We start from the raw sequence: 16,841 nt of genomic DNA, 5'->3' as shown, positions 1-16,841 counted from the left end.
TGTCATCTACAGGCTTTGATAGAAATCTCTGCTAAATGTTTTTCATTATTATTGGTCATACACAGTATTTCTTCTCCCTTTTGCCTTCATTATCTAGGAATTTGACAGCAACATATGATGTTGGATTATTTTCATATACAGTTTGATTTACAGAGAAGGAAACTTTAGACCGTCAGGTTGCTGTAGCCTTCATGCAGTGATTCCAAATTCCCTAGGCTACAGCTCATAAAAGAAAAAGAAAAAATGCAGTTAGTCTCTTTTGTTCATCTGGAATATTTTTTAGAGTAGTCTCAGCCTCCCGTGCCTCCTCTCACAGACCGCCACTGTGCAAAACCCAGGGATAAATTAACCAAGGAGTTTAAATTCTCAGCCTTGACATTTTGAGTTAATTTTCCCGTAAACACTGGGGTACTCATCTCACATTCCCAGGCTCTTTGAATTTAAGCAACAGCCCTGGTCCAGCAGGACGTGACAAACTATGTTTTTACTTTAAATTAAAAATGTTGCTTATTAAAGGAATATTCTGAGTTCAATACAAGTTAAATGGAAAGCATTTGTTGCATAATATTGATTACCAAAAATATTAATTATGACTTGACCCTGCTTTTCTTTAAAATAAGCAAAGATCTGTGTTACAGTGAGGCACTTACAATTTAAGTAAATGGGGCCAATTTTTTACAGTTAAAATAAAAAAATTTCATAAGTAGAACAATTATAAGACATAAACAAATTGCATTTAAATATGATTTTAGTGTGATAAAATCACTTACTACCCTTTACTACCCTGTGTAAAGTTATAGCCAATTTTACAACTTTGTTGCCATGACGATGTTATGTCAACAAACCCTGAAACCCTAAAATGACTGCAAATATTACGATTTAAACAAAATTACAGCTCAAATAATACATGCGTTTGAACAGAATATTTAATGTAAGTGCTTTTATAAACTTTTAAGCTTCAAATTTCTGCCTTTAAACCCTCCAAAAATTGGCCACATTTACTTCCATTGTAAGTGCCTCACTGTAAACTCGATTTTTGCTTTATTTTAAGAAAAGGAGGGGTAAGTCTAAAAACATTTTTGTGGTAATCTACATTACACCACAATTGCTGTTGATTGAGCTTGACTTGTATTGAACCCGGAATATTCCTTTAATGGATGTGTAGCATATTAGATCATTGAAAAGAAGCACCATTCTGTTAATAAATTAGTTTTTTATTAAAGAATTTCAACTCGACTTTAACTAAATAAATATGCACCATATACAGAAAAGCAGAGAAAATGTGTTGCAAAAATGCACTGTATAGGAGAATGGAATAAGAAGAACTTGTCAAATTTTACTAATTTTCTAAGTAAAACATGTGTTTGCACTTTTATCTCTAAAAGACGGCTTTGGTGGTACAAACTATGTGAATATTGTCCAATAGCTTATTTTAGTGCATGGTATTGGACTGATGAATGAATGAAATATGGATCAAATATGTCGGAATTTCATGTCAAAATTCTCATGAAAAAATTGTTCTGTTCATGACAAAAGAAGTCTTTGAAGCATTAGTTGGTCTTGGTAAAGGACTCATAGAGGGAGGTGAGCTGGTCCTTCAGGTTCTGGGCGTAGGGGTCCAGCTTTTCCTTCAGATCTTCAGCATAGGGTGTGAGACTCTGCTGGACAAACTGGGCTCTCTCAGCAATCTTGGCCTGGAGATCCTCAGTCAGGGGGGTCACGGTCTTCTGGAACTCCTGCAGGCGCTGGTCCACCTTCTCTTTGATTTCAGCAGTGTAGGGCTCCAGTTGAGCCTGCAGCTCCTTCACGCTCTGCTCCAGGCTCCCTCTCAGCTCCTCACTTCTCTGGAGCAGAGTGGCCTTCAGGGTCTCAGAATCCAGGGACTCTGCATATGGAGCCATGGCTGCTCTGAGATCCTCCACTCTCTGCTGAATTTGGCTCTTGAGATTATCAGCATAGGGCTCCAGTTGGTCTCTCACTGTGGTCAGATCCTGACCCAAACGCTCCCTCAACACTTCAGTCTCCTTAGTGATTTTGGTCATTAACTCTTCAGCCAGAGGATTCATCTGGTTTTTGAGTGTGATGGCATATTCGCTGGCCGTGTCAGCACTCTGTGTTAGTCTAGCACTGTGATGTGGAGAAAAACATTTGTGATCTCAGGGCAAGACATTTTCTAAATAACAGTATCTAGCAGGTAAAATTTCTTGACTTACTTGACTTCCTGACCCAGTTGGGAGGTCCTGATCATCTGGACGGTTTCGTCTGCGGTGTGTGTTGCCTTGGCAACATAGCTCCAAAATGCATCAGTCAACTGCACCAGCTGTGGCTTGGGCTCGTCAGCATAGAAGAGGTTGGCTTGACAACCTGTTGATGGAGCAGAGCATTTCAGATTGATACAATTATTTGTTACGTTTATGCCCAATAAACACATTATTCCAGAAAACTGTACACCCATTACATAAATTAATGGAGACATTTTTAATAACCATCGACAGTTTAATTTAGTGAAAAATATTTCAGCAATTTTCTAACCTGTAAAAACAGCTAGTGCAAGTACTACAAGAACCTTCATTGTTTTCAGTTTTAGTCTGTAAGAAAAATAAACATTTTGATCAACATCTCTGAATTTTCATTCCTTATGAAATGCTGTATTTTGAATTTACAATAAAGTAAAGTTCTCTGTTTACCTTGTGTCAATGTGCTTTTAATTCACACAATCCAGTCTGAAGAACAAGTGTGGAGGCACCTGCTATATATCTGTATTTATATAGCATAGGGAGGGGATTGTTGTAGTGGGAACCCAAAGTTCAGTGGGTAGTGCCTTGATGTCAGGACTACACCACATCATAATGTCCTGACTGGACCTGCCGTGACCACAGATCCTCATATTTAATGCAGATAATCAAAACAGTAGGACTGTAAACTAGTTAACAATGCTGCAATTCCTGTTGGAATTTTAAATGGGTTAAAACAGAAATACACGTGAAAAAAAAAATTGTGTGCTTAGAATTTCCAAAATGTTTAATTCCTTAAATTAATTCCTAATTAATTTTGAACATTTATTTTTAATCTCTCAAAATTGTTGCACAAAGTCAAATTCAATCTAAAGAGTCCTGTATAATCTTATTGATTAGAAAGGTGTGAGGTACTGAGTATAAATCTTTGACCCAACAAGAGTAACAAATGACACCAGACTTTGTTCACTCCCTGATAAGATTTGACACATCACTCAAAGCTTTTGGATGTGTCTGCTGCATTCTAAGCAGTTATATGTTTTTTCCCCTGCTCTTTAGCCTTAAAGCTTGTAGTTTAATGTTATCATCAGAACATCTGAAATGTACAATAATTATTATTATAATCATTATTATTATAACAATAAAAATAATCAGAATTGTCAAACTATAGTAAAGTCATTCACCATTTTATTATAATTATATATATGTATATATATTTTTTTTTTTTACAAATTCGAACGACTGAATGATTGATCTAATCGGAATCATTGAGTGTTTTTGAACGATACAAATTATATTGGGTTATTTGCATTTCCATTCTGATCGGTCAATTTACATGTAAGGGGAGACTTGTTTTTTAGGTTCCTCTGGCCTTCATCCACTAAATCCAACTTGCCTAGGCTACCTCTTGAGAAACAAAATTATAAATCAAATACATCTTTATAAGAATCTTAATTATGCACATTAACAGGAGAGAGATTAACACTACAGTCAGTTTAATCAATTTAATTGTTACATTAATTAAAAAATTCTACAATAACTTTTCTGAGGATGCTGAGCCTCCCTCGCCTCCTCTGACAAACCTCCACTGAGTACAGCCTAAGAAAATATCTAACAGGGATTTCAAATTTATAAGCCTTGTCATGGAATACATTTTCCAGCTAAAGCAGAGGTACTCTTCTCACATGATCAATGTTCTGCTTTTTGGCAGGATAAATAAGAATATAATAAATGTAAAAAATAGAAAAGAAAATATTTAGAATTAATGTATTTGAAAACCTCATTAATGAACAACCACGATATCATCACTGCTTTTAAAAAGACAAGTTCACAATGCCACTGTTTTGGTTATCTAATTTGAGGATTTGTGGTGATGGCAGGTCCAGTCAGGACATTATGGTGAGTAATCCTGACAGCAAGGCACTACCCACTGGACTTTGATTTTCCACTAGATCAATCACCTCCCAATGCTATATAAATACAGGGATGTCGCAGACCCCTCCACACCTACTCTTTATACAGGATAGAGTGAATTAAAAGCACACTGACAAAAGGTAAGAAGAGAGCTTCACTTATATTTTTGTAAATTCAAAATATAGCTTTTTTTTAAAACATTATGACGACTTCATAAAAGATGTAGATGTAAAAAAAAAAAATCTGTTTATTACAGACAACAACTGAAAATCATGAAGTTTCTTGTGGTACTTACACTAGCTGTATTTTCAGGTAAGTTTATTTAGTAAAATGTATTCCAAGTGTGTACAGTTGTCTGGAATAATGTACTTATAGGGCATAATCATAACATACAATTTGATCATTTTTAAATGCTCCACTCCATCAACAGGTTGTCAAGCCAACATCTTCTATGCTGATGAGCCCAAGCCACAGCTGGAGCAGTTGACTGATGAATTCTGGAACTATGTTGCCAAGGCAACACACACAGCAGAGGAAACTGTCCAGATGATCAGGACCTCCCAACTGGGTCAGGAAGTCAAGTAAGTCAAGAAATTTTACCTGCTTGATACTGTTATTTAGAAAATGTCTTGCCCTGAGTTCACAAATGTTTTTCTCCACATCACAGTGCTAGACTAACACAGAGTGCTGACATGGCCAGCGAATATGCCATCACACTCAAAAACCAGATGAATCCTCTGGCTGAAGAGTTAATGACCAAAATCACTAAGGAGACTGAAGTGTTGAGGGAGCGTTTGGGTCAGGATCTGACCACAGTGAGAGACCAACTGGAGCCCTATGCTGATAATCTCAAGAGCCAAATTCAGCAGAGAGTGGAGGATCTCAGAGCAGCCATGGCTCCATATGCAGAGTCCCTGGATTCTGAGACCCTGAAGGCCACTCTGCTCCAGAGAAGTGAGGAGCTGAGAGGGAGTCTGGAGCAGAGCGTGAAGGAGCTGCAGGCTCAACTGGAGCCCTACACTGCTGAAATCAAAGAGAAGGTGGACCAGCGCCTGCAGGAGTTCCAGAAGACCGTGACCCCTCTGACTGAGGATCTCCAGGCCAAGATTGCTGAGAGAGCCCAGTTTGTCCAGCAGAGTCTCACACCCTATGCTGAAGACCTGAAGGAAAAGCTGGACCCCTACGCCCAGAACCTGAAGACCCAGCTCACCTCCCTCTACGAGTCTTTCATTAAGACCAACTAATGCTTGAAAGACTTCCTCTTTTGTCACCAAACTATTGTTTCATGACAGCACAAATGACTTTAAATCTGACATATACATGTAATCCTTCATTCATCTGTCCAATAACATGCCCTACTATAAGCTATAAGGCGAAATTCATATAATCTGTCCCTCCTTTGATAGTGTTTCTTATCTCTAACAGCTAAATGGGCAAACAGAATTGTAGAAAATTATATTCTATTTTATTCTATTTTATGCATTTTCCACTCTAATATACTATTTTCTGTATAATGGTGTGTGTGTGTGTGTGTGTGTGTGTGTGTGTTTTTAATCAAACTTAGAAACTGTATTATTTATGAGTAAAATGTGTTTGATGTTTCTGGCAAGTTTACAAAAATGCCAAATATTTATTTTAAGTATCAATAAAAAACTATTTATTAACAGAATTGTGTTTCTGTTTAATGATAGAATATTTTACACTGCCATATTAGTAAATTGTCCAATTAGACAAGGGCTGTCAAAATGTTACCTAGGATAAAATATTTGTGGGTGTCCCCACTCACCTAGCTCAATGAATAGGGAACACCACAGAGGATGTTAGTTGGTGCCTCTCATCGCAGGGCACAGGACAATGTTCCCAATTGTCACCCCTTGATAACCGCCCTGTTGCATATACTTATACTGAAGAAACTACTTGAAAATGTTTTATGAACCTAGTCCTCTTCCAGTCTAGACAGTCAATTAGCCCTATACAACTTTAAACAGGTTCTTATATGGTAAGAATGGCTTCTTCCAAAATACCATAATTATTGTTGTGACCTGATTCCAAAGGATGGTTTTTGTTGTTTATAAGTAGCCAGTGCTTTTTAGTAACTTTTAGAATCTGACAGTTTTTTATGGTTTGCTTTGAACGTAAGAATCTGTTGTGACAAAATGTCCCTGCCAGGAAATTTTAATGTGGAGTAATCCTGACAGCAAGGCACTACCCACTGGACTTTGGGTTTCCAAACAACAATCATCTTCCATTGGGATATAAAAACAGATATGAAACAGCCACCTCCACACTACCAAGTCAGACTGGACAGTGTTAATTAAAAGTGTACTGACACAGGTAATTAACTATTTTATTTTATTTGCTTTGCTTTCAGTATAGTGTAAGGGACTCACATCTATGAATTCTTTACAGGACGAAACTGAAAACCATGAAGGTTCACCTGGTCCTTACAATCGTTGTGTTCACAGGTTAGACAAATTACAAAAACAAGCTGACTATAATAATTTATTTATAAGGAATATAATTACACATTACATTGTTTGAACATATTATTGTCATCTTAAATTCTGTGGTTCATCAAAAGGTTGCCAAGCCAACCTATTCTATGCTGATGAGCCCAAGCCACAGCTGGAGCAGTTGACTGATGCCTTCCGGAGCTATTTTACCCTGGCAACTCGCTCAGTAGAAGAAACCGTCCAGATGATTAGGACCTCCCAACTGGGGCAGGAAGTCAAGTAAGTCGAAAATATTAAACTACAGGACATTGTTATTAGAAATAGCTTTCAGCAGCCATTTCTAAAGCACACAAGAAACACATCATAATGGCAGACTAACAAATATTTTCTGTTTGTCCCAGCCAGTTAGCCATTACCCTCAAGAGCCAAATGGATCCCCTGGCTGAAGATCTGAAGACTAAAGTCACTAAAGGGGCTGAAATGTTGAGGGAGCGTGTAGGTGTGGAACTGGACACTGTGAGGTGTGCACTAAAGCCCTACTTTGAATATGTCATCACCGATCCAATTAAGAAGGGAGTGGATTACCTAAAATCCCTGGATTCTGAGACCCTGAAGGACACTCTGCTCCACAGTAGTGAGGAGCTGAGAGGGAACCTAGAACAGAGCATCAAGGAGATGCAAGCTCAACTGGAGCCCTATTCTGAAGGCCTGAGGGAAAAGCTGAATCCCTACACCCAAAACCTGAAGGCCCAGCTCACCTCCCTCTACGAATCCTTGACCAAGAACAACTAAACCTTTTGAAGATTTTTTTATATTAATGAACATTTTGATTCCAAACATGAAGATATATTTGACTATACTTATCATGCACTCAAACTACTGTTCTGATGGTCTGTCACCAAAAGCTTAGAAGAAAAACACACATAATAAACACACTAAATATTAGTGTTTCTAATAATTTCTGAATCAACTACATTCACAGTTGTATCGTTCATTTTTGCCTTTCACATGGTGTTAGTTAAATGTAGGAAATTAATTTTAGAAAATAATGAAAAAGATGTTTCTTGAAAGAACATTTAATTTTCTATATGTAACTATAAGAAACCTATCATTCACTAACACAATGTTTTTTTAAATAGCTTGGAAGATTTGCTATATATTCTAAAAAAATAACCCCAATAAATGTCTGCAGAAAATAAATACGAGCCTCCCACCATGTAAGACAAATCACTTAACCAGTACCACTTGATATGTGATATTTTGAAAAGCACAGCCCACTTCCAACCTAAAAACTACTAATACTTAAAGTCACATTTTTTTGCACAGTAATAATGTTTTTAAAAACATAACAGGAATATTGTTTTATTATTATTCTCTTTGTTAAAATGTTACTTGACTAACTAGCTAAAGGGCTACTCTATGCTAAATAAAACATTACAGATTAGCATTATTAACATCTACTTGATGCCACATGGTCAGTCTTGTTTCAAATATTCAAAGGTGGCATTTGACACTTTGTCATACAGTACTACACACAGAGACAGAAAACGTATAAAATGGAGATCTTTTGTCTTACCCTGATGCACTGAGTCTCTCTGAATTAGTTGCCTAATAGTAGTAGTAGTAGTACTAATAGTACTGCCCATGGGGATAAAACATTCTTTAAACTAAAAAAGGACAATACTTTTTCATGAAAGAAATAATAATTGAATACTTTTTCAATGAAGCTCTTAATGGCCACACATCTATAATAATAATAAAAAAGGTTTATTTGGTTACTAAACATAAAACAGAATGTATATACAACAAATTCATTACAAACAAAGAAGGTAACTGAACAGGTGTAGGCTGAAGCCATGGCTTATTACGCCTACCCTATTTACAAAACAACAACTACCCATCAAGATCTGAATGTCTGAAAGTGAGGAAATTGGAATCTTTAGACGATAAAATGCTGATTTGCTTGGATATACTTTGTTAAAGGGCTATGTTAAAGATACATTGCGACATCAATCAAGAAATTGCATTAACCAGAAAATAAAATATTAACCACAAAATTCCAAAGTATTTTACTGTTTCATTCTGCACAGAGTTTCAAGGGTAAACTGTAGGGTATTGCAACATTGCTTATACATAATTAAAGTCATGAAAGCATTCATGGGCTGTCCTAGGTTCAACTACTGTGTATATACATAATTTTCTTCTGAATTTACAAGTAGGCCTATTTTATCCAGAATCTCACAAGTAATCTAACAATCATGAAGTCCTTGATTTCATTCCACTTCAGAGAGTCTTTTCATTTTGTCAAACAAGGAATGTTCCTTGACTTGACCACCCCTGAAAGTCATCTCTTATTTGCTTAAAATACTTTCAATAAATGTTACTTTAAGGACTTGAAGTTACATTTGAGTATATCTGTGTATTACTTTGTAAGTGCTCCTTTTTGCCTGAGAAATATTTGATCAAGTTTTGATGATGGGTGATTGTAAAAAAAGCCCATGCTCAGTTTAAGTTCACCTCATTGTAAATAGATTAGTTACTGACTTGAGCTGGTGGGCGTGGCTTGGTTGTGGTTTTCTGCGAGTGCTGCTGTCAGTGGAGCGGTTCGGTATTTGATGACATCTGAAAGAAAACTCGCTCTTATTGTCATTTTCGCATTAATATGAAGCGAAATAAGGCAGAAACTAAGATCTCGCTCAGCTGCACATTCATCTCGTGAACTGAGTAGAAAAGACAAAACAGCTATGAAAGACAGATGGTAGAGTCTGTACGCCTCACACTGTTGCTTTCTTCGCATGTGATATTAGTGTGCGTCATTGAAGATTGACCACACACACACAAATACATCTTACTTCGTCCATCAGCTGAATTTGCATTGTGATGTACACAACACCTGCCTCCTACCTGCTTCATCGTTTGACTTATAATCATTTGTAACTTGTTTCATGCACATATGTTTGTTGTAACTGTACACCTTAATTTTGTATGTTATTTTGCGTAGGCCTACGCACTTACATGTACATTTCTTTTCCTCAACTTATACCCATTCTTCATAACAATTGGAACATAATGTCATTTTATTGACCTACTTTGTTGTTACCTTTTTAATCCAATATATTTTAAATAGATAAATCTGTTTTTTCATTTCACTGTCTCTATAAGTCATAATTCCTTTATTCCCAATTGGGCATTTATTGTGGTAATTAGACCCTCTGAGGTGATTGACACCGGAATACAAACTAGTGCATTTTATTTCCTCTACACAGTGATGCTTTACAAACTCCAAGAAAAGCCTGTGGCATGAAGTTTTGCTGCTTACCAATAATGCAACCGATGTAATAAAAGACTGTTGCAAACATTATTCTGTGTAACTGTCTACCTTGTTAAAGTTCCCATGGCCTTTGCATTTTTACAAAGTTATGTATCCTGCATCAGCAATAGTTTGGATCTAGGTCATACAGTTGCCCTTATATTTAGGGGTTACACAGGCATGTACAACCTGGACTGAGTCCTGTGCTCATGCCCTGATTGTGACGATGACTACAAAAATGATTTGGGGTCAGATTGATTTGAGTCCAAGGATATGTTAAATCAATTAAAATAGAGCAGGTGGTTACTTAAGGAACAGAAACTACCTATTGCTAACTTTAAGACAAAAGGTGGGAAAACATGTGTCCAACTGCTTATAGTCATTTGCCAAGTATGAAGGTCATAGATTCATCCATAAAACAAGATCAAAACACCTATCACTTTGAGTGATGTGTCAGATCTTATCAGGAAGTGAACAAAGTCTGGTATCACTTACATCAGTTATTAGCCAAAGGTTCAAAGTTTAATTTGGATTAAGTACATCAGATAGACCTTTTCATTAACGACAGTATCCAAGATAATGAGTCTTGAGATAACTCAAAACCAAACTATGATTACGAGTCTACATAACACTCCAAGAGAAATCATTTAACGTTTTAAATAAACACAATACTGTTTGTCACACTAAGAAAACTATTTTCTTTTTGAGATTTAAAAAACTTATACATTTTCTGGCTTATTTATTTGTTTGTTTGTTTGTTTTATGTTCATTTATTATAAAGAAAGCAAAATGAATAGTCAGATTCCCTTTATATATCTGTATGATACTGAATAGTGTTATGTTTTAACTTTAGTTTTACTTTAGTTTATTATACAAAGAGCTATCATAGGCTTGAATTTAAGGTTTTAAATGTAAGTATCTGATGGCAGGTCCATTAAGGACAATATGATGTGGAGAAATCCTGACAGCAATGCACGACCCACTGGACTTTGGGTTTTCAATCACTTTGCCATGCTATATAAATACAGATATGTAGCAGATACCTCCACACTTATTCTTCTTACTGGACAGCGTGAATTAAAAACACACTGACACAGGTAAGCAGACAGATTTACCTCTTTTTATTCAAAATACAGCACTATTTTTTCAATATGATAAATAATTACTATAAAAAACAGCAATGGTAATGTAGAAGTGTTTTTCTTTTTACTTACAGATAAAAAAAACTGAAAACCATGAAGGTTCCTTTGGTTCTTGCACTTGCTGTATTTACAGGTTAGAAATTAAACTTTAAAAAGTATTACTGAATTTTTTTTTCAAAATGTGAAACAGTGTTATTACCGATGTTTTGAGGTGTAGTAATTTATATTTAGGGTTGTGGCAGACATGCCTCTTGTTTAGTAGGGAAAGGAGGAAGCAGGATCTGGGTTATCGACCAAAAAAACACAACACAAACAGTGACTCACACACACACAACTCTTCGTGCATCTCTCTCTCTCTCTCTCTCTCTCTCTCTCTCTCTCTCTCTCTCTCTTTCCCTCCTTCTCGAACTGGTGTCCTCGGCTCCTCTTTATCCCTCTCCCGGCTAATTGGGCTGATTCAGCACCGGGCGTCCATCGTTACAGCCCGGCCACACCCTTCTCCTCGTCACATACCCCTAACACCTGATTTAGGCTGGGGAAACCTCCAGCCTGACATACTCCCCCCTCCCTTCCTGGAGGGGAGGTGTTGCCCTTTCGGTCGTCCTCCTGCCGGCCGGTCTTCCCCACCTCTTGGGAATCTGAGTAGTACAAAGGAAGGGAGAGGGGAGAGGGGAAAAGAGAGAACAGGAGAGCCAGAGAGAGAGAAAAAGAGAGAGAGAGAGAGAGAGAGAGAGAGAGAGAGAGGAAAAAGGAAAAAAAAAACTCCAGTTCCTGACCACGCTGCCACATGGTCCTCACTAGCTGCACTGCCTCCTGGTGGACAGCAGCGGATCCTCCACCCCCTGGCAGATGGCAGCAGGTTCTTCCACCTCCTGGCAGATGGCAGCAGGCTCCTCCACACCCTGGCAGATGGCAACAGGCTCCTCTGCCCCCTGGTGGACAGCAGCAGCGAGAAAAGCATGTCTTCCTCCAATCCCGGGTTTCGGTGCCAGTTTTGTTCAGTAGGGAGAGGAAGAAGCAGGAACCGGGTTATCAACCAAAAATACTTTAATTACAAATTAAACACAACACAAAAACTGACGTGCACATGCAACTCCATTCGTGTCTCTCTTTCTCTCTCGAACTAGCATCCACGGCTCCTCTTTATTCCTCTCTTGGCTGATTGGGCTGATTCAGCACTGGTTGTCCATTGTTATGGCCCGGCCACGCCCTCCTCCTCGTCACAAGGGTGTAATTACAATATAATTTGATCAATCTGAAATGCTCTGCTCCATCAACAGGTTGCCATGCTAACCTCTTCTATGCTGATGAGCCCAAGCCACAGCTGGAGCAGTTGACTGATGCATTTTGGAGCTATGTTGCCAAGGCAACACACACCGCAGACGAAACCATCCAGATGATCAGGACCTCCCAACTGGGTCAGGAAGTCAAGTAAGTCAAGAAATTTTACCTGCTAGATACTGTTATTTAGAAAATGTCATGCCCTGAGATCACAAATGTTTTTCTCCACATCACAGTGCTAGACTAACACAGAGTGCTGACACGGCCAGCGAATATGCCATCACACTCAAAAACCAGATGAATCCTCTGGCTGAAGAGTTAATGACCAAAATCACTAAGGAGACTGAAGTGTTGAGGGAGCGTTTGGGTCAGGATCTGACCACAGTGAGAGACCAACTGGAGCCCTATGCTGATAATCTCAAGAGCCAAATTCAGCAGAGAGTGGAGGATCTCAGAGCAGCCATGGCTCCATATGCAGAGTCCCTGGATTCTGAGACCCTGAAGGCCACTCTGCTCCAGAGAAGTGAGGAGCTGAGAGGGAGCCTGGAGCAGAGCGTGAAGGAGCTGCAGGCTCAACTGGAGCCCTACACTGCTGAAATCAAAGAGAAGGTGGACCAGCGCCTGCAGGAGTTCCAGAAGACTGTGACCCCCCTGACTGAGGATCTCCAGGCCAAGATTGCTGAGAGAGCCCAGTTTGTCCAGCAGAGTCTCACACCCTATGCTGAAGATCTGAAGGAAAAGCTGGACCCCTACGCCCAGAACCTGAAGACCCAGCTCACCTCCCTCTATGAGTCTTTCATCAAGAGAAATTAAATTTAGCTAAAATAGCACAGCTTTGTCACTTTAAAACCTTTCACCAGTTGCTGCTAATGTAATTGGAAATTAGATTTATTTAAATGTGGATGGATATATTTTCAATGTATGTAGTTAACATTAATAACTGCAGCTGATCTTTGAATTACCTAAAGTATTTATTAACACCAACGAAATAAAACACGAAAGTCCATGAATGTGTCTCTAGATTGACACTACAAGTTTGACATAATGTTTGAGATCTTTTAAATTAAACCAAAGAGAGGTATTGTCAAAATAAACAAGTATTACAAAGGGGGCAATTTGCTGGTTACAGATTTTAACTTTGAATTTGTTGTAAGTTCTACCTATTTGGGCATCGTTGTCTGTGTCAGTGACTTAGTTTTGTTTACTGTGATGTTCTAATTTTCAAATATATGAGGAAGGTTAAATTATGTGAAACATTGTCACTTAATAAACAAAAAGCATTTGCATTCAAGTTTTTGGCTGATACTGTACTCGTACTAAGCTAAGATAGTTGCTAAATTACGCATGAATTATTATTTTTTTACTGGTGACATCAGTCAATTTTAAATACAAAACAACAAATACTCTCAATCACATCAAGGTATGGTGAGGTAATTATTACCTACTAAAGACAATGACAAACTTCTGCAGTGCATATCAGTTTCAGATATAGTTATAGTGCACTGAAGTACACATACACAAACACACACAAACTGCAAAACTAAAAAAATTGCTAAATTACCTGGTTTGATTAAAGACAAAACTATTTTTTAACATCACTGAATTAACCTGAATGTATTAGGTAACACTACAAAAACTAAGGTTTAATGGTCAGAATAGGTAGAATTAACTTCTCAAGGTAACAATTACAGCATCCTTTGTGTTTGTACCTGTTTGCAAACTGTTCTGCCATTGCATGCACTCATTATGGTACTTTGGGGCAATCATTACATTGCTGAGGATGGACTTTCTATAAACAGTATATTAAACAGAGGGAGGGATGCATTTCCATTATAGCTAGCTTTCTTTGGGGAATGCAATATGAAGAGCATTTTTTCAACTGCCAATACTGTCCATTACTGTAAGAGCAGCCTTTTGATGAGTTTCTTCATAACACCTGTCTTGATGCTCGTGCTCCAAATTATGGCAAAGATGCAACAACTTCCAGCTTTGTTTGTTCTTGTATTCTTTTTATTGTATTCTTGTATTTATTTAATGTCCAAGTGAACCCAAAGGTACTTCTATTACTGAGTAGTCTGAAAATGGCCACCTACATGGTCACAGTGGTAAGAATCTATATTTCCCTGATTTTGCTTGCACTAAATTTATATCAAGGTTTCTGCATTTGTGGCTCATCCCATCATCAGAGAAGTTCTGCAGATGATGTGTAGCAGAATTGTCTCTGATGTCTGTGGTGTATAGTGTAAGATGGGTCTTAAAACAGACCCCTGTGTTGTTTGCCGTGTGGACTGTTTAAGTTCTGTAACTGCATTTACAAAAAATGTATCTTACAGTTTTCCTAAAATATGAACAAATACTGTAAACAACTGAGGGAAAACGTGTGTATTCATTGCATGTGTAATGTATTTCTGTTTTCAATTTGATAAAAACCTGAAATTACTAATGTAAACTTTTTCCTGTAGGAGGCTGACAGGCCAACACAGGTTAAAAATAAACCATCAGAAAGCATTAAATGCCATTTAAACTGTGTGAAAAGCAGTATTATAACTTACTATGTTCTAAATTGGTGAGTTGCTTTGATTTCCTGCAGCAACCCTATCTCAGTACAAAGCTTCATCCAGGGGCAGATCCACTGTGGTGGCAACTGCCACCCTCAGAAATGGGTGGCAGTTATATTTTGTATTTTAAATACGTAATCCTGTTACATGTATTCCGTTACACCCCAACCCTGACCGGAGCATATCGCATGATTGATTACACCGGCGGGCAATTTCTCAGTTTCTTGGTCTTTACTGAATTATTATTAGATACGATGCATCAATATAGATAGGAACGACATAAGTGCTGTTTTCATTTAGGCACTCTCCATCCATGGGAACATCAAGGTTTAACAAAATAACACTTTTTTAAACTATTATTTTTGCTTGCATAAGGTATCTTTTAGTCCAGGTTTTTACACCATGCTCTCAGAACATGTCATTATTAATCACATCGTTTATTTCTCTTTGTTTCTCGCTTTCCCAGCCCCTAGTCCAAAGATGAATAATAAGTGTGGTCTATTCATTGACTGAGTTATATTTAAAAAAACATATTTTATTATTTCTAATGTAGCCAAGTGGAGAAATTTCATGTAAGTTAACTCTAATCATAAATTGGATGTGACCCCTTTAAGAACCAGAGTTTTGTGACACCTGCTGGTCCCAGTTGGGCTGATTTGAGTATTTCTGTAATAGCTGATCACCTGGGATTTTCACACACAAGGGTCTCTAGAATTTACTCATAATGGTGCCAAAATATATCCAATGGATGAAAATGCCTGGTTGATGAAAGTTGTCAACAGAGACTGGTTCGAACTGACAAAGTCTATGGTAACTCGTATAACTGCTCTGTAAAATTGTGGTGAGAAGAAAAGCATCTCAGAATGGAATTCTAATATATATATATATATATATATATATATATATATATATATATATACGGCCCCATCGACCGCTGTATTTATTATTAAACAGCTGTCAGAATAAAATCCCAAAAGATATTTTTGTATCCATGTTGCTTCTTTACAACCCAACAGCTACTTTGAAAAGGGATATAATTATTGAAGCAAGATTATTTTGATATTGGGAGATCGGGGCTTATTGTATAGGGGGAGTTTTCACAATAGCTTTTAGTAACTATAACGAGCACCGTTCAACCCTCGAACATAAAAAACACACTGTATGTCCTTGTGATAATCTGAGCTCATGTAATAGCACATAGCCAAATAATAAGTAAAGTAGGCCTATTAACTACTTTTTAAGTTACAGTGTGTCTTTACACTTTAAGTTAAAGTTTACACTGTTAAACATATTTCAGTGTTTTACAGCATTTAAGATTTTGCATTAGGCTATATAGCCTTTATACAGAGTTTTCAAAACACAAGTTATGCATTCTGACTAGCATATAACTAAGTTCAGGTTGACCTGTTCATTTGCTTTATTGTATGTGCTGATGTGAGTTGTTGTATCATGTTTATGTTGTGGACATACTGGATTAATCATATGATGCATTTTAGTGAATGGATTCACTAATTGGTAAAGCAGTTTATCGGCCTTCAGCTCTTTAAACTCACACAGCGCAAACAGGGAAATCCCCAACACAGCCAGCCCTGAATGATAATTTGAATTATTGTTTTTCTAGATGTTCTTCCTCTAAAACTGAATTATTACAGTATTATTTTTCATCAACAGTATCTTTTAATTTAAATAATTTAATTATCACCATGATGATTCTTTTTCAAATTGTTGATGAGATCAAAACAACCTTCGTCTACAAACATCTCTGTCAGAGATTAATACATGTCATTGTAAATGCTGTAGTTATGTTTATTTTTGAATACAATTTTAAACTGAAAATATCTAAATGTTTTATTTCTCATGTCAGCCCTCACTAGATGTAGTTGGTAAGTAGGCCTATAGTACAATGTCTAAATAACTGACATAAATCTGTTGTAAAGTGATTATAATGT

At 37.3% G+C, this 16,841-nt stretch overlaps 4 protein-coding genes across 4 annotated transcripts; 3 read left to right on the top strand and 1 right to left on the bottom strand.

Moving 5' to 3' along the window:
* Positions 1–1,238: 1,238 nt before the first annotated feature.
* LOC127658260 (apolipoprotein A-I-like) lies at positions 1,239–2,722 on the bottom strand. Its single transcript, XM_052147461.1, has 4 exons — positions 2,688–2,722; positions 2,533–2,588; positions 2,214–2,364; positions 1,239–2,127 (listed from the first exon to the last, which is right to left on the bottom strand). The coding sequence occupies exons 2-4, from the start codon at positions 2,570–2,572 to the stop codon at positions 1,551–1,553; spliced, it is 768 nt and encodes a 255-aa protein (XP_052003421.1). The 5' UTR covers positions 2,573–2,588; positions 2,688–2,722; the 3' UTR covers positions 1,239–1,550.
* Positions 2,723–4,246: 1,524 nt separating this feature from the next.
* LOC127658389 (apolipoprotein A-I-like) lies at positions 4,247–5,811 on the top strand. Its single transcript, XM_052147659.1, has 4 exons — positions 4,247–4,288; positions 4,405–4,460; positions 4,579–4,729; positions 4,816–5,811. The coding sequence occupies exons 2-4, from the start codon at positions 4,421–4,423 to the stop codon at positions 5,390–5,392; spliced, it is 768 nt and encodes a 255-aa protein (XP_052003619.1). The 5' UTR covers positions 4,247–4,288; positions 4,405–4,420; the 3' UTR covers positions 5,393–5,811.
* A 575-nt stretch (positions 5,812–6,386) lies between these two features.
* On the top strand, positions 6,387–9,126 carry LOC127658391 (apolipoprotein A-I-like). The gene is made up of 4 exons (XM_052147661.1): positions 6,387–6,482; positions 6,558–6,613; positions 6,730–6,880; positions 7,003–9,126. The coding sequence occupies exons 2-4, from the start codon at positions 6,574–6,576 to the stop codon at positions 7,391–7,393; spliced, it is 582 nt and encodes a 193-aa protein (XP_052003621.1). The 5' UTR covers positions 6,387–6,482; positions 6,558–6,573; the 3' UTR covers positions 7,394–9,126.
* Positions 9,127–10,970: 1,844 nt separating this feature from the next.
* On the top strand, positions 10,971–13,614 carry LOC127658390 (apolipoprotein A-I-like). Its single transcript, XM_052147660.1, has 4 exons — positions 10,971–11,008; positions 11,128–11,186; positions 12,334–12,484; positions 12,571–13,614. The coding sequence occupies exons 2-4, from the start codon at positions 11,147–11,149 to the stop codon at positions 13,145–13,147; spliced, it is 768 nt and encodes a 255-aa protein (XP_052003620.1). The 5' UTR covers positions 10,971–11,008; positions 11,128–11,146; the 3' UTR covers positions 13,148–13,614.
* The last annotated feature ends 3,227 nt before the right edge of the window (positions 13,615–16,841 follow it).

This window comes from Xyrauchen texanus, chromosome 17 (genome assembly GCF_025860055.1).
Source record: "Xyrauchen texanus isolate HMW12.3.18 chromosome 17, RBS_HiC_50CHRs, whole genome shotgun sequence".
In the NCBI taxonomy this organism is placed as follows: Eukaryota; Metazoa; Chordata; class Actinopteri; order Cypriniformes; family Catostomidae; genus Xyrauchen; species Xyrauchen texanus.
The sequence above is the reverse complement of the archived record's forward strand: the minus strand, read 5'-3'. Positions and strand labels throughout refer to the sequence as shown.

Bases quoted from the DNA above. Each gene is read 5' to 3' on its own strand.
- LOC127658260 (XM_052147461.1), bottom strand. From the start codon at position 2,572: ATGAAGGTTCTTGTAGTACTTGCACTAGCTGTTTTTACAG. The intron at 2,365-2,532 runs GTTAGAAAATTG...CTCCATCAACAG, and splicing joins TGCACTAGCTGTTTTTACAG to GTTGTCAAGCCAACCTCTTC. The intron at 2,128-2,213 runs GTAAGTCAAGAA...TCCACATCACAG, and splicing joins CAACTGGGTCAGGAAGTCAA to TGCTAGACTAACACAGAGTG.
- LOC127658389 (XM_052147659.1), top strand. From the start codon at position 4,421: ATGAAGTTTCTTGTGGTACTTACACTAGCTGTATTTTCAG. The intron at 4,461-4,578 runs GTAAGTTTATTT...CTCCATCAACAG, and splicing joins TACACTAGCTGTATTTTCAG to GTTGTCAAGCCAACATCTTC. The intron at 4,730-4,815 runs GTAAGTCAAGAA...TCCACATCACAG, and splicing joins CAACTGGGTCAGGAAGTCAA to TGCTAGACTAACACAGAGTG.
- LOC127658391 (XM_052147661.1), top strand. From the start codon at position 6,574: ATGAAGGTTCACCTGGTCCTTACAATCGTTGTGTTCACAG. The intron at 6,614-6,729 runs GTTAGACAAATT...GTTCATCAAAAG, and splicing joins TACAATCGTTGTGTTCACAG to GTTGCCAAGCCAACCTATTC. The intron at 6,881-7,002 runs GTAAGTCGAAAA...TGTTTGTCCCAG, and splicing joins CAACTGGGGCAGGAAGTCAA to CCAGTTAGCCATTACCCTCA.
- LOC127658390 (XM_052147660.1), top strand. From the start codon at position 11,147: ATGAAGGTTCCTTTGGTTCTTGCACTTGCTGTATTTACAG. The intron at 11,187-12,333 runs GTTAGAAATTAA...CTCCATCAACAG, and splicing joins TGCACTTGCTGTATTTACAG to GTTGCCATGCTAACCTCTTC. The intron at 12,485-12,570 runs GTAAGTCAAGAA...TCCACATCACAG, and splicing joins CAACTGGGTCAGGAAGTCAA to TGCTAGACTAACACAGAGTG.